At 42.7% G+C, this 24374-nt stretch overlaps 1 protein-coding gene across 5 annotated transcripts in view; it reads right to left on the reverse strand.

The window, feature by feature from the left end:
- PLEKHA2 (pleckstrin homology domain containing A2) overlaps positions 1–24374 on the reverse strand; it is a 766829-nt gene that overhangs the window by 148712 nt on the left and 593743 nt on the right. For all 5 annotated transcript variants that reach the window (XM_069213872.1, XM_069213873.1, XM_069213875.1 and 2 more), the window contains one exon: positions 16726–16794. In XM_069213872.1, the coding sequence (XP_069069973.1) occupies positions 16726–16794 (69 nt within the window). The remainder of the gene's footprint in view (positions 1–16725; positions 16795–24374) is intronic.

The raw sequence follows: 24374 nt of genomic DNA on the forward strand, positions 1-24374 counted from the left end.
GTGATGCTAAGTCATGCACCGTAGACTTGTCACAAGCCTTCTTTTCGATACCTCTTCACGAGGACAGCCAGTTTTTATTCAGTTTCAAATTCCTGGATAAGGTGTACAGTTGGTGCAGAATTCCTCAAGGGTTTTCTGAGTCACCGTCCATCTTCAATCAGATATTGAAAAAGGACTTAGAATCCTAAGTATTGCCTTTTAACTCGACTCTAGTGCAGTACATTGATGACCTGCTGATTGCATCCAGGACAAGGGATGACTGTAGGTATGACACAATTGCTTTACTGAATCATTTGGGAAAGAATGGACATAAAGGGCCTGATTCTAATGTTGGCGGGCGGCGGGAGCCGCCCGCCAAGCTACCGCCGCTGAATGACCGCACCGCGGTCAAAATACCGCGGCGGCCATTTAGACATTTCCTGTGGGCCGGCGGGCGCTCTCCAAAAGAGCGCCCGCCGGCCCAGAGGAAATGCCCCTGCAACGAGGACGCCGGCTCAGAATTGAGCCGGCGGAGTTGCAGGGGTGCGACGGGTGCAGTTTGCACCCGTCGCGTATTTCAGTGTCTGCTTAGCAGACACTGAAATACTTTGCGTGGCCCTCTTACGGGGGCCCCTGCCGTGCCCATGCCCGTGGCATGGGCACGGCAGGGGCCCCCAGGGGCCCCGCGGCACCCCCTACCGCCATCCTGTTCCTGGCGGGCGAACCGCCAGGAACAGGATGGCGGTAGGGGGTGTCAGAATCCCCCATGGCGGCGCAGCAAGCTGCGCCGCCATGGGGGATTCAAAGGGCAGCGGTAAACCGGCGGGAGACCGCCGGTTTGCCTCTTCTGACCACGGCCGAAGCGCCGCCGGCCCAGAGGAAATGCCCCTGCAACGAGGACGCCGGCTCAGAATTGAGCCGGCGGAGTTGCAGGGGTGCGACGGGTGCAGTTTGCACCCGTCGCGCATTTCAGTGTCTGCTTAGCAGACACTGAAATACTTTGCGGGCCCTCTTACGGGGGCCCCGCGGCACCCCCTACCGCCATCCTGTTCCTGGCGGGCGAACCGCCAGGAACAGGATGGCGGTAGGGGGTGTCAGAATCCCCCATGGCGGCGCAGCAAGCAGCGCCGCCATGGGGGATTCAAAGGGCAGCGGTAAACCGGCGGGAGACCGCCGGTTTGCCTCTTCTGACCGCGGCCGAAGCGCCGCGGTCAGAATGCCCTGCGGGGCACCGCCGGCCTGTCGGCGGTGCTCCCGCCGGCCTGTCGGCGGTGCTCCCGCCGACCCTGGCCCCAGTAGTCTTAGACCGCCGGGATCAGAATGACCCCCAAAGTGTCACCAAAGAAGTTGCAGTACTGCCAGAAAGAAGTGAAATACTTAGGACACTTAATTGAAAGAGGGTCCAGGAGAATATCGAAAGAAAGAATAACCGCCATTTTGCAAATGAACCCCCCAACAACAAAGAGAGATGTCAGGATGTTTTTGGGAATGGTGGGCTACTGCCGCCTGTGGATACCCAACTTTTCAATTATCTCAAAGCCTTTGATAAAACTGACAGGTAAAGAGATTAAAGATGAACCGTATACCATAGCCTTATCCAAGGAAGAGCTTGAGTCATTCATGCAATTGAGAGAGTGCATGTGCAGGGCACCAGCTTTGGGTATGCCTGATTACATGAAGCCTTTTCTACTGTTGTGTCATGAACGTGATGCTTGTTCTTTGTCTGTCTTGACACAGGTCCATGGAGGTGCAAATCGCCCTGTAGCATATTTTTCAGTTACCTTGGACCCCGTCGCAGCAGCCTTACCGGGTTGTTTGCGTGCAGTTGCAGCAGTTGGTCAGAGCCTCATACAGTGTGAAGGCATAGTAATGGGATATCCCCTAACAGTAATGGTTCCGCATTCAGTTGAAATTTTGTTGACTCGAACCAAAACTCAGCACATGACAAATGCTCGTCTTACCAAATATGAGACAATTATACTGGGATCAGCTAATGTTTCGCTGAAACGATGTACTGTGTTGAACCCGGCAACTCGACTTCCTGCTGAGAATACTGAAGTTAATAATGAAGAGGAAGCTGAGCATGATTGTCTTGAGGTAACAGAACTATGTACCAAGCCACGACCTGATATTCAAGATACACAGTTAAAAGAAAATGACTGTATTATGTTTGTTGATGGATCCTGTTTGAGAGACTCAGTCGGAATGCTAAGAGCTGGTTACGCTGTATGTACCATAGCTGGTATCATCGAAGCTTCCTGGCTCGAGAAAGTGTATTCCGCACAAGTGGCGGAGCTAATTGCCCTTACTAAGCCATGCCACGCAGCTGAAAATTTGAGAGTCACTATTTATACTGACAGCAGGTACAGATTTGGAATTGTACATGATTTTGGCCAATTGTGGTCGCAGAGAGGTTTCATGACCTCTTCTGGTTCTCCTGTGAAAAATGGTGAACAAATTAAGGATTTGTTACATGCGATTCAGTTGCCTCTTGAAATTGCCGTGGTGAAATGCAATGCTCACGTTAAGTCACAAGACTTTGTGTCCATGGGAAACGGTTATGCAGATCAAATCGCAAAGGTTTTGGGCATTGAACTGTATATCGTTTAAGGATCAGTGGGAATTGATGCCGCAAACTGAAAATGACACATGCTTAAACCTTGCATTAAGGGTGGTCGATACCCTAGATGAGCTAAAGACACTACAGGGTCGTGCTAGCAAAGAGGAAAAACGCTCCTGGCAAAGAATGCAATGTGTACAGAGGGCTGATGACTTGTGGGTCTCAGAGGAGGGGAAATTAGTTTTGCCAAACAATCTTCTGTCACAATTCGCTAGGCTCTACCATGGACAGGCTCACCTCGGGAGAGATGCAATGATCAGGTCATTCAAAATCGATTGGTTTAACCCAAAGTTCAGACATGCCGCAGAGGTTACCTGTCACAGGTGCATCATCTGTGAACAGATGAATGCCGGGAAAGGGACTGTGGTAACTTTGAGCCACATAGGGAGAGCTGGTGGTCCATTTAGCAAGATGCAAATGGATTTCATTGAAATGCCTGTTTGCGGTGGATTGAAGTACATGTTGGTGCTTGTGTGTGTTTTCAGTCACTGAATTGAAGCTTACCCCACACGTAGAAATGACAGTCTCACAGTTGCAAAGCTGCTGCTTAGGGAACTAATACCCAGGTTCGGGTTTCCGGTCTCTATAGAATCAGATAGGGGCAGACACTTTGACAATGAGGTGATTAAACTCTTGTGTGCCGCATTAGACATTGAACAGAAGCTGCACTGTAGCTACCGCCCTGAAGCATCAGGATTAGTACAGCAAATGAATGGTACTTTAAAATCGAGAATGGCGAAGATGTGCGCAGCTACCAATATGAAATGGCCAGATGCATTACCCTTAGTGCTGATGTCAATGAGGAACACCCCTGATAAGAAGACAGGACTATCACCCCATGAGATCCTCATGGGCAGAGCTATGAGGTTACCCGCAGTACCTGCAAATGCTCTAGTGAATATCACGGATGATATGGTGTTGGAGTACTGCAAAGGCTTGGCTGATGTGATTCGCTCTTTCTCTCACCAGGTAGAAGCTAACACATTGCCACCGATCGGTGATCCAGGTCACACCCTACAAGCCGGTGACCGGGTGGTTGTCAAGAAGCACGTGAGAAAGTCGTGTTTGGAGCCGCGCTGGAAGGGGCCATATCAAGTAATTTTGACAACAACCACTGCTATGAAATGTGCAGGCGTTCCAATCTGGATACATGCCAGTCACACAAAAAAGGTAACGTGTCCAACTGATGAGGAACTTGAAGTTTCCGGCACAACAGTTCCAGAGAGGGAAGTCTCAGGGCCAGAAAACAGCCAAGAGGGAACTGAGACTGCAGGAGAGCCCACTGAGAACAGCATAGTCCCTCAAACAGTGAATGAGTTCGAGAGAGGTGACAGTGTGCCTATCTCAGTAGAGGCAGCAGGAGAACTAAATCAAGGAGAGGTTCTCCCAGAAACAGACGGATACGGGTTAGAACTTGAACCCGTTACAGATCCAGAAGAAGAAGAAGAAGAAGGGGAAATAATAGAAAGAGACCAAAGTACTCCGGCATCACCTGAGCCAGTTGCAGGTCCATCAAGAGAAAACACCATATTACAAGAGGAGGGTGCTGTTCAGCGTCCTGAAAAGACAAACCGGAAGAAGACGCTTAAGGGAGATAACTGGCCAGAGAAACAGGCTGCAAAAGCAAGCGTACCAGGTGAAACAATAACAGAAGAAACCGATACATCCCGAATAGAAGATCTAAGTGAAGGAGAATTGCAAGGCAAACGCAGACTGAAAAGGAAAAGAACCGCAAATAAAAGGTACGCAGGTCCTGAGTGGGCGTATGCAACAACATCTGAATGGCAACAAGAATTCTTAGCGTTCTGTTTTGATCGAGAAGTACCAGGCCAATACTACGGTACCTGAAGTAACTCAAAGAAAATACTTTGTTAAAGAATCGAAAACTGAAAATCTAAAGAAAAGAGACTTATAAATTACCGGATCCGCACTGATAACCTGATTTGACTTTGAGAACCTGATTATGACAAGCTGCTAACTTGATTTGACAAAGGGGTCCTGGAGTGAGTGAAACGCTGTAAATATACGCAGAAAGAAAGAGACTTTTGCATAAAAGAAGAAAGAAAAAGAAAAGAGAAAAGAAAAGAAAAGAGAAAAGAAAAGAAAAGAGCTTTATATCGTCCTCAAGTTGATTGTTGTTTGTTGTCTGATTCTTTACAGACATGGCTTATAATAGAAGTAGTAACAAAAAGGGTAAGGTGTGTGGTTGGTTGAGTCTTATATTAGGTATTGTGTGTGCAATAATAATTGTGGGAGTGATTGTGGGAATGCCGTGGTTGGATAAGAAGGTAACTAACAATGCTTCAAAACCTGAAACTACAACACTAACACCGTGGGAAAAGTTTGAGCAGGATGCAAAGCACTTGCATGAGGGAACTAATTCAAAGGGGGCACTTTCTACTAATGTCTTCTATCGCTTGCTGAATGAGTATGTTGAGAACATGGATGCGAAAAACTGTTATGTGTGTACAAAGATTCCTTCGTCAGTGCAAGAAGGGGTCACTTACCATAGCCTTCCACTAACCTACGGGATAAGTTGTAGCTTGCTATTAACAAGATTCTATAATCAAGAGCATGTGCAATGCTTTTATTCAAATCTGGATGTTGTGTTTTCTTTTGTGACTTGGATTGAGTTTCTGAATAAACTAGCTAAAGAGCATAGTATAAAGTTAGTTAGGGGTTTCTTTGAACCAACGCTTACATTTGGGACAGCTTATGCACACCGCAACAATCTGACTTGCCTATTGACACCTGTAGAGAAAAGCTTCTTAGATCATACCGATGATAGACGCAAAGCATTGAAGGAAAGATTAGAAAAGGGGCTAGAAAAACGCACATATGCAAATGATTATGCTTACACCGCAATCAAGACGCAGGGCAAACTAGCTATAGATGCATTACATGTAGGAAGGCTTTGTATATATAGGCCAAAATCTGAGCAAGACACTTTATTTGTGGGAAAAAGTGAATGCAGACATGTGTTTTTGTTTCAGAGTAAGTGGACATTCATGTTAAATGGACAGGATCCAGCGATCCCTGGGATCTATTATATCTGTGGACTTAATGCTTAATGCTTATTACCGTCTTCCTAAGGGATGGTATGGGACATGTTATTTGGGAATAGTTTTCCAAAAGATTTACCAGATTGATGACTTAAAGCAAATACCTAAAACGTCTGAATTACAACATGCTAGACAAAAACGAGAGACGGCGGCTGCTGTCGTTGGAGACATATTTGGAGCCATAATCCCTTCAGTAGAAGCGGTTATCTTAAACTCCATAAAGATTCAAAAGCTGTCTACTATTGTGGATAACATGCTAACAAATTTTACAGGGGCTATACTCCTGATGGATACTGAACTTGCTGCGGAAAGAGCTATGACTCTTCAAAATCGGCTTGCTTTAGACATTCTTTTAACAAAGCGCGGCAGAGTCTGCAAGATGCTCAATGAGCGTCATTGCTGCTCATTTATACCAGATAATAGTAAAAAGATTAGAGGTATGCTTACTAACCTAACTAAGTGCAGATTTGAAAGATTTGAAGGAACCTGGAGTGTGGGAAAAATTTGGAAAAGGAATTGCCAGAGTAGGGAGCTGGTTTAGCAATATTTGGAATGGGATACTTGCAAAAATATTAGGGGGTCTATTAATAGTTCTGGCCTGTCTATTAGGATTATGGGGAGCTTGCAAAATTAATGATAAAATTAAAAGAAATTGGACAAAGAGAACCAGGAAAAATGAAGAAAGTGAAAGGGAGAAAATGTTCAACAAAATTTGGGAAAGTTCACACAAGGGACAAGGTGTTGAAATGCGCATTATGCGAAAAGTGAAAAATTAAGGTGAAAGGTCAAAGGGAAAGGTTTGTGTGATGACGAACGTCATCAGAGGAGGGACTGAGAGAGCGTAGTTTATATAATCTATATTAACATGAAATGTTTATGAACTAAGATGTGATGATGCCGCATAGAAACTATAGTAATAGCAATTTTGCTTAGACGTGCGCTTGAATTGTGACCACGATGAGTGGCCACCAATGTATACGCAAGCTAATAATGATGACCAAAATGTTATGTTACGTTCAATTAAGCTTATACTAACATTTGCGTTATTAAATCTGTATTGAAAACCTCATAGGCCTTAGGTTAGCATGAGCCGAAGCTTAGCTGCTTGGCTCTCATATTAAATGCATTTTTCTATTTTCCAGTGTGCTGACTCACAAGGGGCCATGACCCTGTTTATTCTTTTCTTCGACTTGGAAGATGAATGTAACCATGTAAATCCGTTTCACACCGCTTCTCATCGTCTTGCAAAATAAATGTTAAAAGTGAAATGAAATAATGTAGATTAATGTAAAGTACAAGGTCATTCAAACTGGTGAAGACAATAGAACTGCTGACCAAAAGATGTGCAAAAGAATTACAAAAAGATGAAGTCACACCGGACGTGCCACCTCTGAAGACGTCAATTACGAAGACCAATCAAAAACTTGTAAAACAATATGGGGTGAAGATTAGGATGACCTAATGTGTTATACGATAGGTTAAAGATAGTGGGGTATAGCAAATGTCCAATAGAATTTTGGGGGAATGTACTACGAAAAAGGGATAAAAACCCATGTCACGGGGAGTCAGGAGAATTAGGTAGGGAATGCTATTGATTTTATCCAGAAACTCTGTCACTCTGTTTGGTGACTTGAGATTTTATTAAAACCATCCTCACCCTTAGACTGCCCATTTACACTTTACCTCCTTATGAGGGAAGTGCCCTTTTTGTCCCAGAGCTGAGTTCTGACTGATGGCGATTTGACTGATGTCCTGAAGACGAAGACAGAACCTGTGCACTGACCTAATCTTTGGAGGGTAATTATGACAATGCATTTGTAATTTGTCTGTTTGCTTTTCCTTTCTAGGTACCAACTGCTTGCTTTTGAAAGAGACCTTAGCTAGATGTTTTCCAAATTGGTGTTCTAAATTGTTTTGCATGAAGCCCAACATGCGAATGCTAATCAGTGGTTAGGACAGGTGTTCATCAAACTGACTCAAATAGACAAACGACCGAGACTATGCTTTGTTGAAACTGACGCAATATTGACACTCTGCTAAACTTGATCTATGTTCACGCAGTGTTAGGTTTTGATGTTTGTGATTCTCGCTTTAATGAAAGCTTACCAAAGTTGCCATATCGTGACTATGCTATTATGTTTCTTGGTGTTGAGGTTAACGCAGTTGCTATTAGATTGTAATTAATAGGGAATAAAACTCATAAAATTCTACTAAACAAGGTGTGGTTATTCATGGCTGAAAGGTCATGGTATCGTCATTTAATTGATTAATGACTTTGACTAAAGTGAAATGCATTGTTGTGATAAATATTGATGACATTATTGATGTATTGATTGATATATTGATTAGCTATCTCGTCCTACGGTGTCTCTCAACTGGGTCAAAAGATTCATTGGCCTAAAACGAGTCCTGATGTGAAATAAATTATCATAAAGGGACGCGTTAACACAACTATTTAAATATGTTATATAACAAGTGTATGTGTATCCCTGTTCAAGCATCTTCTCCACACGTCTTCCTGTGCCATTATCTCCCTGTCCCTGCATTTTCCTCACCCTAGACCTTCATGTCCCAGTGCTGATCTTTCCCTTCATCTTTCTCTGCCCACAGCTTCCTGTCTGAGTGTCTCCCTGTCCCATCATCTCTCTACATGTCTTCCTGTCTTAGCGCCTCCCTGGCTCAGTGTGTCCCTATGGACGTACCACCTGGTGCGCATGGAAGTATCCATTTCCTCAGTGTCAGTGCATCTCTTTTTCATGTCGGGTTATCCACTGGTTATTATAAAGTCTTTCAGAAGGAAGTAAAATGAAAACTGTTCTGGAAACAAAAAATCAACATTTAACCGAATGTCTAAGAACAACATGGGTCCTCTGCAAAATGTTATTTTTCCATGTTGACATTTTGTCATTACCGCCGGCCAATGCCCTCATGTGAGTGTGGGTGGATGATGAGTGATTTAATACAAATCTCTCCTTGGTGTCCCAGTAGTACAGGCAGTTGCAGATGTCTGCAAAGCTGGGCTGTTAAATCTTCTAACACTTTTAAATGTCATCTCTGAGGCACTGCAGTAGCACAGCTGTACGGTGGTGAGGATGTCATCCTGTCCAAGCAATGACTCCCAGTCCCTAACGTTAAACACTTTGGCCGTGGCACAGGAATACCACCTCTAGAAGTACTGTCTATGGCCGGTATTTTCATTCCTGTATTAGGCATTTTTTACTTTTTAGAGAGTTACATGTTAATATTGTGGCATTAACTACCTGTTTCCTTCGTGTTTTGTCCGAATTCCAGTTCCATTTATGCACATAAATACCACTTGCTTTCAGCAGAAGAAATTTGTGACAAGACACAAAGGAATGTTTATCGGGTGCAAGTCTTCACCTCATAAACTCATAATAATGGGGGGGGGTGCTATATACTGTAGAGATACCACTCTGCGCAATTTATAATCCTCCCCCTTATCTTGGCCCCATTGGTTGGGTGTGGAAAAGATGTGGAATGAAAAATAGTTTGGCCAAAGTAAAATCATTGATGGGTATAATGCCCTTTGATAACTAATTTTATTTCCCTATAACTGTCTGTGGTAAATGTCACCAATGTGTATTATATGAAGTTGTCCTGGTTGTATGCGGTTTCTAGTGTGTATGCTGCTTTATTTGTTACATGTTGATATGCATGCTGCTTTGTGTGATGTACCCATTGCTAATGCTTACAATTTTAATAATGCTGCTTTAATTTTTTACAGTTTTAAAATATTCTTTTGGATATGATTAGATGCTGTGGGTGCTTTGCGGCAGGACCGCAAAAGGTACAGTAGGGGGAGCGAATGAAATATGACTGCTGGCCTCTCATCCCTTCCCCTGAAGATTTGTTCAACAGGATGGATTTTAGGTCATCATGTCTCCACGCAAACCCGCCCCTCCCTGCAACAGACCCGAGATTGAGCACACTGGACTGTTTTGGGATGTCTTAAGAGCTGAGATGATACTATGCTGCAGGAATGTTTGTAAGTTACTGTTACGAGTCTATACTTGCTGAGTTTCGTACTGTTTACACATAGCGAAATGCTAATAAAGACATTTGGGGAAAAAAGATGTTTATATCATATAGCTCCTTTACACCCCAAGACCAAATGCATCGGAAATGAAAGGAAACACAGGATAGAAGTCTCTATGGATGGGGTCACGAGCTTGAGGCCTTGCTACAGACAAAGGGGAGGGGGGCTAATGAAAAATAAGTTACAGTAAATATTAGAGGAATAGGATGATCAGACGTAAAAGGTCCTGATATCAGAGGAGGACCCCATAAGAAAGAGAAGGCAAGGGATGACTAAGTGCATGATAAGTGATCTGCTACTTGGTTCCCTTCACCCTGGAAAATACGTTTTGCGCTGGGCTGCTGGTATATGGGTGGGCGGAGAAGGAGATCATTCACTTGAAAAGCGGGCGGTGCAGGAGTATGACAGCTATTGGAAAATACACTGCAGAGGAACTAAAATACACTGAGAGAGAGTTCAAATAACTCTTATACAGAACAATTTATGCTAAGATTGTAAATCCTCTAGTATACTGTGTCATGTTCTGTACTATATTAATGAAATGAATCCCTGATAGTACATTGAAATGGAAATGACACCTGCATTTGAATTTCCCTGACTGTACAGTACAGCAGTCGTCATTACAATTTGTAAATTTCACAGCCTTTGTAAAGTAATCTCTGTTCAATTACTGATACAACATTACGTGGAGGCAGCAAAAATACCAGCCTACATGCATAAAGAATGAAAAAAGACTGCAACAGACCTAGTAAGTTAGGGTGGGCGGTGCTCACAGAGTTCTCAGCAGAATTACGCGGAGTTAGCTAAAAACTCCATGGAGTTCAGCATGCAGCAGAATGCCACCTGCCCTAGTACAAAGTCCCAACCCTGCTTAGCTCTTCCGAGATTGGGGGCATGCAGGGTGGTATCTATGGCCATAGACATCGCTCACTGGCCTGGAGCCTGCTGCTCTCAACCACACCTGCACACTTCCCTTCATCAACAGCCCTCCTTCAAAAACGTGTTGGTACGGAGGGCCAAGCACACCCACTGTCTTGCACCAGACTTGTAATCGCTTCCTCTGTACTTACACACAGCACTAGCAGCAGCAAACCAGCTCACTGCCAGCAGCCTGGTATTTTCACAAAGTGCCTAGCCTTGCTTGCTACTGGACTCTAAGGCACTCTTTCAGGCCACACACATCTCTATCTGGGGGGGGCTGCCAGACTACCCCTCAGCAGCTGATGCTACTGCGGTCTCCAGCTCTTCCTGCTGGCCTTAGCACCATACCCCATAACATCACTTCCTTTTCCAGGAACTCTGGGGAACAGTTGTACAACACAACTTGAGGGGGGGCCCTGCAAAGTACCTTGAGGGGGCCCCCTTCCTCTGGACCCAGTCAAGAGCCTGCCACATGTGCACAGTTTACTGTGCTGAGGGGGCCCCCTGGCGCTCAGGGACCCCCGCATACAGGGGCTGTGGAAGCCTTTGCTGCTGGGGAGACAGGTTCTTTTCAAGAGGAACTCTAACTGTCCATGCCCAGTGCCGACCCCTGTGTGCACATAGAAGAGAAAGCGAAACAAGAGTCTGACCTGAATGCTGTCTGGGTCCAGGGCCCCTGTTGCTAGAGGCCTAACTCTCTGCCTCCCTCTTCCCCCTGCTCCCGGGCTGCTGAGGACAGTGAAAGGAGGGAGGTCTGGATCCAAAGCTGGTGCAGCCCCTGAGCAGAAGCTTGCAGTAGCTCCACACTGACCAGCAGAAAGCAAAGCCTTATCTTGGGGTCTCCTTGTCTGTCGTAGGGCAAATATTGTCTTCATTTTGAGCCCAGTTTACAGTGGAGCCCAGTTATGGGCCACACAGTGCAGGCGCCATGTGCACACCATTTAACTCCGTTTTGCTGCCGGGCTAGCTGAGTTTTTGGCCGAACTGGAGCGCGGAGTGCCAAAAACTCAGTTAACTCTGTCAGGGGAGTGGCGCTCACCGCCCACCCCTACTAGTAAAGTGTGAGGATTCACATGCATGAAATAGATTCTTGAGTCTGCAGCATAGTTCATTGCAGTCAACTTAGTTAGGTTTCAGACCCTGTAAGATATCCCCATAAGAAGGTGTTTAGTTTTACAGGCTGAGGAATATGACAGAGCCGCTGACAGTAAGCTACAAGCAGGAACACATTTTGAGACTATTGGATAATCCATTTTTACTAAGTGGACGCAGTGACACCCCTACTAGCAATAGACTCAAAAACATAGAAAAATGTAAACGCTTAAAGAAAAAACAAATAAGGACACGTCACATACTCAAGTGCTATTAGAGCACTTGAAAAATAACACCATACCTTAGGGACTACATGTAAGAAATATTCCCATTATCTTCACTGACGATAAAGGCTATCTTACACAATTCAGTAGGAACCAAATGTTCCCAAGATTGGCTGACTTTTTCTATAGAAACAGCATTAAAAAGGAGTGAGAAGTAACTAAGAGAGATACGGAATCTAGAAAAACTAATTTGGCAGATAATTTCATACTAGAGGCAAAAAAGTAATTGAAGCCGTGGACAAACAAATATCAGAATTTAAGACCATTAATATTAATCAGAAAACTACAAAGGTGACTGGAGACATCAAAAACTTTAGTTTAGAGAATACCTATTACTATCTAAAAGACGACTTCTATATATTGAGTCCTCAAAATAACCCTCTTCCATTGGCTATATCTCAATGAAGGTTCATAACAATTTCGAACACCTCATCGGATTCCAACTCAGATTCAAATGAGGGTGCTCAAACTAGCAATACAGACCCAGAAGGGCAACCGATTCTTTTTATAGAGGGCTATCCGTGGAGGCGGGGGCAACAGAGGAAGAAGGAGGGGCAGAGTGACCTTTTAGGGGAGATTCACATATGGAGGAAAACCTACTGGTGGTAAGGACAGAAGAAATTCCAAAATACAACCTAGAACCTTTCTAAAAAGGTTCTGACACAAGCTGAAATATCAAAATCTAATAGATAATAAAATTGAGATTTTACAATTTTTGAGAAAAGTTAGATCACAAGTTTTTTTCAGAGACAAAGAGGGCTACACTAAAGGAAACACACCCTTTAGTAATAAGTCGTTTTTTGCCCCCCGTCCTCCACAATGCCTTCACAACTACTTATGTTCAAAGAAACCATACTAAGAGTATAGATCTACTATACAAGAAAAAGCAATTCATAAAAAAGAACATATCAAAAGAGAAAGAAATAGAATTAAAGTCTCTTTCCTCTGGCCCTAGGTTGGCGATCAAACCAGCAGACAAACGAGGAGCGATAGTATTGATGGACAGTGAGAAAGATATTAAGGAAGTTGTTAGACAATTGAATAACAGTATTATTACCAAAGACTTCAACTCGACCCCACTCAGAACTCAGAAACCACCAGAATTCTGAAAAAAAAACAAAGACGCAGTGGACAACGTCTGGTTAGTAGACAAGAAATTTGACTACTTAAACAAACACAATCTGAGGGTAGCAGTCTTCTATATTTTACTGAAGATTCATAAATACAGAGTAGATCCCCCAGGACGTCCAATTGTTTCTGGCTGTGGGCTTTATTTTAGAACCTCTAGCCAGACACATTGATTCTCTTCTCAAACCATTTGTGATAGAAACTAAAGCTTTTGTCCAGGACTCTATGGACTTTATTGTGAAATACGAAGATCAACAAGAGCTCTTTTTACAAATAAAAGGAGTAGCAAAGAGGTGTACTTTTTCACCAGAAATAGCTAATATCGACATGTCCTACTTCAAAGAACTACGGATCTATGGTGACAACAATAGATGTAGAGAATAAGATAATGGCACCAATACATAGAAGATATCTATTTCATCTGGGGAGTGTCTCCTGATGCATTGTTGGAATTTTTCCTTTGGTTAAATAACAGGTCTCATGACCTTCCCTTCACTAGAAACACTATGCTACATTTTCAGAGCAGCCACCCCAAGGCATTTAAAGAGAATTTACCTTATGGACAATTCTTAAGAATACAGAGAAATTGTTCACACAATGAAGATTACTTTCGGAATGGAGAAAAGTTATGTAATAAACTTTGCCAGAGTCTACCCAAATAAATTAGTCAGGAACGCCGTAAAAAGAGCTTGGTTTACCCCTCGGGAACACCTGCTCACTTCTAAAGAAAAAAACATGAGAAACACAGCTTACATGTGTACTTACATTTTCACCAACTGCTAACAAAATCAAGAGAATTATTAATACATAAAATGAATCAGTACTTTCAAAGTGGCAAGGGCTCTATTTTCATTCAAGAAAGACAAACATCTTTGTCAATTTTTAGTTAGGGAAGCCTGCAAAAAGGAAAATCTGTCCTTTACACAAATGCTGGGTCTACCCTCTATAAGCAGACACTATTAATGTATGAAATGCATAACTTGTAATTTCACTAGAAAAAAGCAAGGAGGTGGTTATCAATGTACACACATGGCACCAGAAGGCCTTTTCCAATTGTAATGCGAAAAATGCTGCATATTATATAAAATGCCCATGGTCCAGGTTTACACGGGCCAAACCGCTCAGCATATTAAAAAGAGGATCCTACAACACAGATCACATATTCAATGTCACGTGCAGGGGGAGCCTTTAGAACAACACTACAGTGAAGCAAGTGACATGGAAAACAACCTAGAATGGACAGTTTTATATGTAAGACAGTAAACAAAGCACAAGTCAACAGTTACTTCTGGAGAACAGAAGACAGGATAATTACCAGATTTGACACAGTAATACATGATTTAAATGAATATGAAGAGGTATGGGCCTTGCTGAATATGTAAATGATGCTAAGTAACATTAGTAACAATAAAATGGGTTCAGAGCAACATCTGTAACAATGTTATGTGAGGCACACCTTTCATTGTTTTTTATGCCGATGTCTCGTTTTTTCACCTTTAACTGGAGAACAATTGATTTATCTAGCTGTTGGCTGGCTGCATTTTATTTTGTTTTATTTTGTTTTATTTTAATTATTTTTATTTTTGCTTTGCTAAGAGGTGACCAGCTCCTTTGTTCTCTGTGTTGGCGGCCCTGATCAAATTTTCCTCAAGGCCAATTCGGCCATAGGAAGAACTTGATACAGGAGACAAGGATTTGAGTCTTCTACACAACAATACTACACAGGTGCCGAAAACATTGAGAGGTATCCCTGGGTCTAGTGTCCCGGATGTCACAAGAGGCAGCCCGTCACGCCACTTCCGATGGTGCTATTGCGTCCCCATGAATATACACGTGTTAGTTTTACCGACAAAGAATCGCTTTGAGCATTTTCCTGTGCGGATTGACATGCTTCAGACAGGATTCTGGCCGCCACTGATGGAGTCTTCTAATCTTTTTACCCGATGTGGATGGTTGGTCTGTTTTTCTATACAAGTAGGTAGAATAAAGGGGACAAGGTTTGAAAACAATGACCGTGTTGTGGCCTTGAGGATAATCAACAGTCTACTATGACTTCCAAACAGGGGGCTAAGGATGCAACCACTTTTACTTGTGGGGTGCCCTGCATTAGGGCCTGTACACAAAGGTCTTTTATGGGTGTCTGTTTGAGTACGCTTCACTCCCTAACAAGGCCCTCCCGGATACTGGCAGAAGGAGCTGGATACCTCACAGAGCAAACCGAAAGTCACTGCATGGGTGTAAAATAATGAATCATTTGAAAATAGCATACTTTGAGCAAGGAAATGGTACCGTAGCCTCTTTTCCTCTTGTCCTCCATTCACCACGATTGTTTCATAGTATGCAAATATCCACATGGGGTGATTTATAAATATCAAGACCAAAGGAATCCCAAATAAGATGGGTTTCTCTTGTTTGTGTATGTTTGCATTTAAAGATAGTGATAAGTAATCTTTATACAGTCCAGAAGTTAGGAGGCCGAAACACATTGACACACTTTTTTCACAAGGAGTCCTCATGAAACTAGAAATCAAAAACTAAAAAGAAGACCATCAGCCTGGAGCCAACAACACAAGGCAGAATAATTGGACATAGGTGATTGGTATTTTTGACGATGGACTACCTTAAATGACAGACCAGGATGGACCGATGTGTGTTACTATGGCCATCACTCATTAAATAAGCACATGTAAGGACAGTGTAAAAAGGAGGACACACAGCATATCAAACAGTTTTCATTTTGTAGCATAAGTTATGCAAATTTGCTTATGGATACCTAAGAGTGTTGTAAACGTGTTTGCATATCCTACAAAATCTGATAATGGAAGTAATGATAAAAAAAATGAAATACATGAAACAAAGTATTACTAGTACAATAATAATTGATGTATTATTGTTTAGGGAATCACACCCGATCTATCCCTCAAGAGTCAATATTGTTTACAATATGCAATAGACATGGTGGTTATACAAATGATAATATGTCTGGCACATGATAATGAAGAAGGACTGGAAAACGATCATATTTATACACTCTCTTTTCAAAAAATGAATTCAAGTATTGATGCTCAAATGGTTACTAAATGATGTCTTCTTACGTGAATGACCTTAGACCAAGAACTTTACCACTGGCATGTCAATTCCGCAGATAATTCAGACACATTTTGTTTATATTTCAGAGAGGCTATCAGGGTTCAAGAACATAATAAGTAATACTTTAACACTGTGAATGTATCAGTCGCAACAAAGTTGGCAGTGGTTCTTGCAGTTAGTGATACCAATAAAGATACAGATGTGCTTGCAGAAACTGTTCTGCAGATGTATTGGCCATGTTGACAATATCAACACAAGGTATATGAATAGAATTCTGACATGAAGCAGACACTAGATAAGCAAGCAAAATAAAAATCAAAATGCTGATTCACAGGCAGTGACATCAGTTTGTAATTATTTTATTAAGAACAAGTCTTTCATATTAAAGCCCCCCCAATTGAAATCAATTTATTTAAACCTCCTTGCATTGACTTGAGAATAATGTCTTTGGAATAACCAGCAACATTGTTATACGTTTAAGTTACAACTTACCTTTTCACATTTGAAGTAACTTATTGAATAGTCATCAAGGACAAAGTATCGACGTTTCCAATTCTTCCTCTGCAAACATAAAAATAAATCAATATCTTATGAACTAGCTACCTACTCATTGATTCACACACTGTACTCATAGTTTTACTCTGGGTTGTCATTATAGGCAAAGCTGCTTTTACAACACATATTTATTCAAGTAATAATGTTTAGCGCAATTCTTTACAAGAATGCAAAAGGACATGGCTACAAAGGTTGAAGGAGAAGATCAGTTCTATTGGGCACTGGACAATGTTTAATTACTAACTCAGAATTGAGAGGTTACTGACTGAAGTTTAAAAAATTGTGAAACCAAGTTCTAATTTACTGCATATGTATCTTTGGCATTAGGTGAGCACAGTGTGTTGGCAGCATTAATGGACTGTGGTCTTAAAGGGTATATTTATTTTATACTAAAACGTGCTGCTACTGCTACTTCTGTTTTTACTTGGTCGGATTTTCCCAACCCAATTCTTCTCCCATTATTCAGTTTTGCCTATTTAGATTGTCCTGCATTTTGTGAACTGAAACAAGTAGTAACACCAGAAACTGACAGGAAGTGTGGCCAGCGTCCCATTCTCAGCATCAAAAGTGACAACTAAGAGGTTGCAGTTTTCCTACTTTCCAACCAACTACAAGATTATAATCTTATATTTAAGCCCCATCCATAGATATACATAGTTGGTGATGGTGTATCACTAACTCTTCAGAAACATCTAAACATTTATCTATCTATCTATACATGTTCTTGGCCACGCCAGTTAGTGTTATATACCTACTACTAACCATGACAAGCAACATTTCTAATGGAGCACTTTACTACTAAATGATCTATGAAAGTGAATTATTTAACTCCTGTTGATTAGAGTAGTAGAGACGAAAGCTATGGTTATGTTTAGAGAAGGGAATTTTATGCCACATACTGTAAGGGACACCATTAGCAGAAACTGATTGGTACTCATAACAATGTGAGAACCAGGCTTAGCATCATGAAGTCAATTAAATATGAAGGTGAAAAGTTTACTGATTCTGACTCCTGTGAATGCATGTTAACAAAATTCCATTCCATATCGAACCAAAGAAGGAGCTTCTTCAGTCTGCAAGGAAGATATGGCTTGCTGCATTATATGTGACTTGCAGTCTTTACTTGCTATTCAAAATGAAATAGATGGGTATTGAGTGGGAGCTCATAAAGGTAGAAGAAAGACTATCTGTCAGTGTCACTGATCTGTGATGGAAGGGACTTATTATCAAGCAGGAAATCTACCTGTTTTGCCTTCGGAAAGGTCACTAAGGTGAAAAGAAGTTGAGTTGAGAAGGAAACAGGATGCATTTCAATATTAAAATGAAACAGTTCGGTTTAATTTTTTAAGGGTAAGCAGTGGTCCGTGGGACCACTGCCTGTTCTTAAAAAATATTTTCACTACCATACACAAAGGGGAAGGGGTCCACTGGGAACTTCTTCCCGTATGCAACTGGTTTACCACCACTTGAAGTAGGCAGTTTACTGCGATTGTTTTGCGTCTGCATTCTAGTCGCAAAACAATTGTACATCCCCCTTCGACTCACCCTGCCCCTTCCTAGTACTGACTCACAAACCCTATTGCGCAAATCCGTAATAGTTTACCGACTCGCAAAATAGGGTTTGTACATGCCAGAGGCCGATTTAGCGGTTGCAACAGGCCGAATCTCCGTTTGTGACAGCTAAAAATGGTTCTACATCAATTTGCCAGGCTGAGACAGAGAATCAGATGGACTGCAATGACCCCACAATCCATTGAGCATTACTTCAGTAAGATGAGTTCTAGTTAATAGTCAATTATATGAGCTATTACAGGGCTATTTAAGGGAAACCATGCCCTATTTCAGCGTGGAAAGGCGCTCAAGAACACTAATATACCAGGAATATATTTTCAAGATGTATTTAAAATAAAAATGCTATCCTAGTGCATTAGTATATGAATAGTAACTTTTATAACAACAATCAAAATAGGCTCAATGTTACTTTTTAGGACGTAACAAAAATTGTAACATTGTGATGATGTCATAAAGCTTCTTTATATGAATATCTCTAACCCCATCTTGGTTTCGGATAACTACATTAAACTTAGAACCTAAAGTGGCCTACTTTCAAAGATGGCTCACCCATACATACCTTTTCTGAACAATAAAACCAATGTTCTGTAAATAATCTGCCTCTGCTATTCTCCTCTGCGTCTCCAGGCAATCAGATAAGCCCTATGGGTGAGGGCTGGATGTGACTTCCCTGTAGCCTTAAGCAAAGGAAGGTGACTACAGCTCTGTATGACCCTCAGCCTTGAGTTTCTGGTACGAAATTCCACTCTATCTTATCGCACTCTGGGCCAGATGTAGCAAAATGCAAAATTGCGACTTGCAATTTGCGAGTCCATCTGACTCCCAAATTGCAAGTCGCAATTTGCTATGCAGTACAGACACCGACTGCGACTCGCAATGGGGTCGCAATGACCCACCTCATCAATATTCATGAGGTGGGTCGCAAATTGCGGCCCCATTGCGAGTATAGGCACTCGCTAACATGGAGGCCTGCTGACGTCAGCAGACCTCCATGTTCGTGACCTGCTTTTAAATAAAGCAGTTTATTTTTTTTAAGTGTAGCCCGTTTTCCTTCAAGGAAAACGAGCTGCACTTAAAAAAAAACCGAAACCTTTAGTTTCGGTATTTTTTCAGGGCAGGGAGTGGTCCCTTGGACCACTCCCTGCCCTGAAAAAATATTTTTGGGTCCAGTCACAAACTGGATGGGGTCCCATGGGGACCCCTTCCAATTTGCGAGTGGGTTACCATCCACTTGAAGTGGATGGTAACTGCAAAGCCATTTGCGACCGCGTATGCGGTCGCAAATGGTATTGCATCCCACAGCGACTCGCAAATAGGAAGGGAACACCCCTTCCTATTTGCGAGTCGGAAATGCATATTGCGAGTCGGTAACGACTCGCAATATGCATTTCTGCATGGCAAACCCACGTTTGCGACTCGCAAACGGCGATTTTCGCCGTTTGCGACTCGCAAACGGTTTGCTACATCTGGCCCTCTGTTCTTAGTTTATATATTGTGTCTGAATATTGTTGAACATTTTCCAAATAAACGATTAGCAGTTTAGCCCTGGCAACCATTCATTTATTTCAGTGAGACCTTCCCTAGTGTTTAAAAATCAATAAACGAGACGTGAAGTTAAGAGCTTCTATGAAACCTTGTTCATTGTTGAAATAAAGTACTTAAGATTAAATTTAATCCACACAGAAAAACATAATTATATTCAAGGAGAATCGCAATTGCATTGAATGACAGCATCAATAAATGTGCATTTATATGTGAAACTTCTAAGTAAACAGTATATTTAATTCAAGAAGGGGGATACTTAGAGAGAAAATAAATCATGATTATAACAGGGTCATGTTTTCATCCATGCCCAATTCTCTGGTCATGAAATTAGCACTCGTTTGCAGAACAGTTATTTCCTTATACAATCCCTGGGGATTACTAGTCATCATTATAACAAGTCTATGGGTTTCGTCAATGACACTATATAAGCGTCTTCCTCAAGACAAATAGGCCTAAAAAAGAAAAGAAAGAAAGAGGGTGGTTGAGTATATGTTATGTACTCCGTTCCATTTTAAGACAGTAATCACTAGTGTGCTTGACCATTTACCATAGAAAAAAGCATGAAAAACAATGTGAAAAACCTGTATTAAATATACTTATGATGAGAGGCTAAAATTGTCCTACTGTGGATTGATCAGAAATGGTCATAATGGACAGTGCTCTCCTCAATGTGTTAGATGAGCTGGCCTCATTACTGAATCATTCCCTTCACGGCTGATAAAACAAATTAAGCCATTAGCGCACCTATTCAGCAGGTATGCTTGTTAATCTTTTCTGGATCAAGGTGGTAGCATTCAAAACTCACTGCCTCCTGCCATTGAAACTTATAAGTTATAACATGACTCATATCTGGAGAGCATTGCCAACAAAAACCCACTAAGGATAAACTGGAGGTGACTGGCTGACCATAACCTAATCTCATGAACAAGTGCATCTCACTGGGTATAGTGAATTGTGCGTGTTCTATTGTATATTAATGTGCAAAAGACATCCAATGAAGAATGCAGTACGCTATTATTTAACATATGCAATTATTGATGTTTAATCAGGTACTTACATCAACAGACATTTGCAAACTACATATGCCTGGTTTTAATGTGCAACCTTATGTAGACACAGGCATGTACAAATGTTATTTGCATGTGTTAGCATATTAAAGAAAGACCTACTGTCTTTGATGAATCTATATGTCACATGAATGCGCAGCACAGGCTTTCAGTATCACAGGTGATTGCTGAGTGTCCCATTCTTAAACGAGCATTAGCACAGTGACTAGGCCTTGTCTTTCAAGGCAAGTGTTGTCCTAATGCTTGTTTGCCTTGGCATTAGCACTCCCATGGTCTTTAATTTTAGTTTGTAACTTACAAATCTGAAGTGCTGTTAACTGCAGTAAACAAAACATTTCAAAATGTTCACTGGGGGTATCATGGCGCATGTGCATGATATTATGGGGGTCATTCGGACTTTGGCGGGCGGCGGAGGCCGCCCGCCAAAGTACCGCTGTCAGAATACCGCTGCGCGGTCAAAAGACCGCCGCGGTAATTCTGATTTTCCTGCTGGGCTGGCGGGCGACCGCCAGAAGGCCGCCCGCCAGCCCAGCGGGAAACCCCCTTCCATGAGGATGCCGGCTCCGAATGGAGCCAGCGGAGTGGAAGGGGTGCGACGGGTGCAGTTGCACCCGTCGCGATTTTCAGTGTCTGCTTGGCAGACACTGAAAATCTTGGTGGGGCCCCCAGGGGCCCCGCGACACCCGTTACCGCCATCCAGGTTCTGGCGGTCAGAACCGCCAGAGCCAGGCTGGCGGTACGGGGCAGCGCCGCCATGGAGGATTCCCCAGGGCAGCGGGGAACCGGCGGGACACCGCCGGTTTTCCGTTTCTGGCCGCGGCGGTACCGCCTCGGTCAGAATGCCCATGGATGCACCGCCAGCCTGTTGGAGGTGCATCTGCGGTCGTTGGCCTGGCGGTAGTCTACCGCCAGGGTCAGAATGACCCCCTATGTATTCTAACATGGTGAACAAACATTTTAGACCAGTAAATTATAAATAAAACATCAAATGTGTGGGAGCGCCAAAAAAGAGAGCATTCCCATACCACTTTTCAGCAGCTGGGCAGTTAAAAGACATAGGGGCATATTTATAGACCCCTAGCCCCACCTTGTGCCACATTAGCGTCATTTGTTTTAATGCTAACGTGGCGCAACAAGGCCAATATCCTTGTGCCACATTTACAAAGTCCGTTGTTGTAATTGCAAAGGGTCCAAACCCTAGCTAAGGTTCAAATAAGGCAAATAATGCATACTGTCAAGGTATACTGCAGAAACTGGTGGACCCCCTTACATTACTTATATGTATTCTATGTAAGCAAAATACAAACCTCATGTGTGCATACTGTGAGAAAATGACTCATGTATCTACAAACTCAGGTTTGCTTTGTCACCAAAAACACCTGTGTATTGAGCCCTATTGGCATTTTTATACAAATATGGTGGTGAGAAAAAGAAAGTACAACTACGAAAGCTTCCACCAAGCCCTAGAAATAGATATATCTAAGATCGTGCAACAAATATCACATACCAGTTTCACTTTGTCATCAAACAAAAACATGCATTGTCTTTGTGTGCCAGGATCTGCATCACTGCTCACCCAGATCTTTGATCATGTGTGGCTTTGTCTGTGAATGGTAGACTACAGTTGTGTGTGCCAGTCAGCGTCTGTGTGCTCCTGAGAATATAAAAAATCACCACAAAAATGAACATGGAGTAGTATCAGAATCCATGGTTCACAGAAAGAGAGAAAACCAGAATCTCCATCTGAAGAAGTTCTGGTAATTGTGGTCATCTCATTTCATTAATTAGATCAAATTTTGAAGACACTTAAAATTACTAAAATCAACAAGAAAAAATACAACACAGAATCGAGAATGCCAAAGCCTAATTTAATCAGCAGACCCATGAACTCTAGAATCGATCAAAGTCACTCTTCCAGGTCAGGTCATTTGGGAGTACATCAAACCTCAAAATGAACATCTCCCAAAACTGACCACCCAAAATTGAATAGTGTGACTAAACTTAGGGCCCTGCCCCGCGACCCCCCTAACAATGCCATGGATGTGCTGTATTTACAATACAAAGCTCCCTGGGGCACATTTCCACAGATGTGTCAGAAATTCTGATGCATCTGTGGTGCTAAACTGACTCATCGCTGGCATAGCATAAAACAAATTATGCTACTGCGGCAATGCAAGGAAGGCTCTCATGTTAAAAAGGTCTGCATCAGTTTAACGCCTGCTATGAGCAGGTGTTACATTTTTGACACAGTGACGTCACAGAACGATGCAGTGAAATGTAGTAAATTTCACTGCGCCAGTTCTGTGTGGTTTTTTGCCCTGGGAGACCTACCTTGCATACATTAAATCCTGGCGTAGGCATAATGTGGCGCAAGGCTTTACAAACTGGTGCAATGGTTCCATGGCACCAGTTTGTAAATGTGGCGCAGTGTAGGGGACTGCTTAGCACCACCGTACTGTAAAAAAAGGTGATGCGGCAGTGGCGCAAGGGCCTTGTAAATAAGTCCCTTATTTTCAGATATGATCAGTACCACCAGGGCCAAAATAAAGTTGTCTCTACCTTTATAGTGATGGAAACTTCCCTGCCTTTACTAAAAGATTATCACCAGAATTCACCACTATTAACGCATCAGAACTCACCAAAACAATACACAAATTATATCCAGCCCTGTTTACAAGACGCTCTCCTTTACAATATTTGGAGCAATATGTTAAACTATTTGTTTGCATATGGTATGTTCCTGAGGTGCCAAATAATGGCAGTTCGTAGGAAACCTCAGGGAGATGCTGCAGTCCCAGCAAACATATGAGCAGTTAGTAACCAATGAAGGCACAGTAAAACAACTGAAAAAAGGTTGAGATACATCTGTTACTATTAATTAAAGATAAAGCCTTCTCGACAATTATCAGTCAGGATTTCATTTAGGTTCTGCAACAGAAATTGCTATAATCAAGGTATTAAGTTATGCGGACGATTATGACTTTGGCGGACAGAAAATCCCATCTGCCGATGTCCCGACGGGTAGATTGCCGCCAGTGTGGCCGCCTCCCTATCAGCCCCATTATGAGTTTCTCACTGGGTCAGTGAGAGGAAATAGAGTTTCTGTGCACTGGCCCAGCGAAAGACGGCCTACAGCATTGTCGCCTCGCACCAGCACCCATCGCAAAGTTCACTGTCTGCAAGGTGCATGGGCAGTGCAGGGGTCCCCCTGGGACCCCCTGCCCCCGTCTCCGCCAGCCGTTTCATGGCGGTGGTACCACCATGAAACCACTGGCGGAGAGGTGAGTTGTAATCCCCAGGGCAGCGCTGCTTGCAGCACTGCCCTGGCGGATTAGGACCGCCCGCACCGCCAGTCCGTCCTGTGGTGGTAAAGTGGCAGTGCTGGTGGTCCGACTGCAGCGC

Source organism: Pleurodeles waltl, chromosome 11, assembly GCF_031143425.1.
Source record: "Pleurodeles waltl isolate 20211129_DDA chromosome 11, aPleWal1.hap1.20221129, whole genome shotgun sequence".
Lineage (NCBI taxonomy): Eukaryota > Metazoa > Chordata > Amphibia > Caudata > Salamandridae > Pleurodeles > Pleurodeles waltl.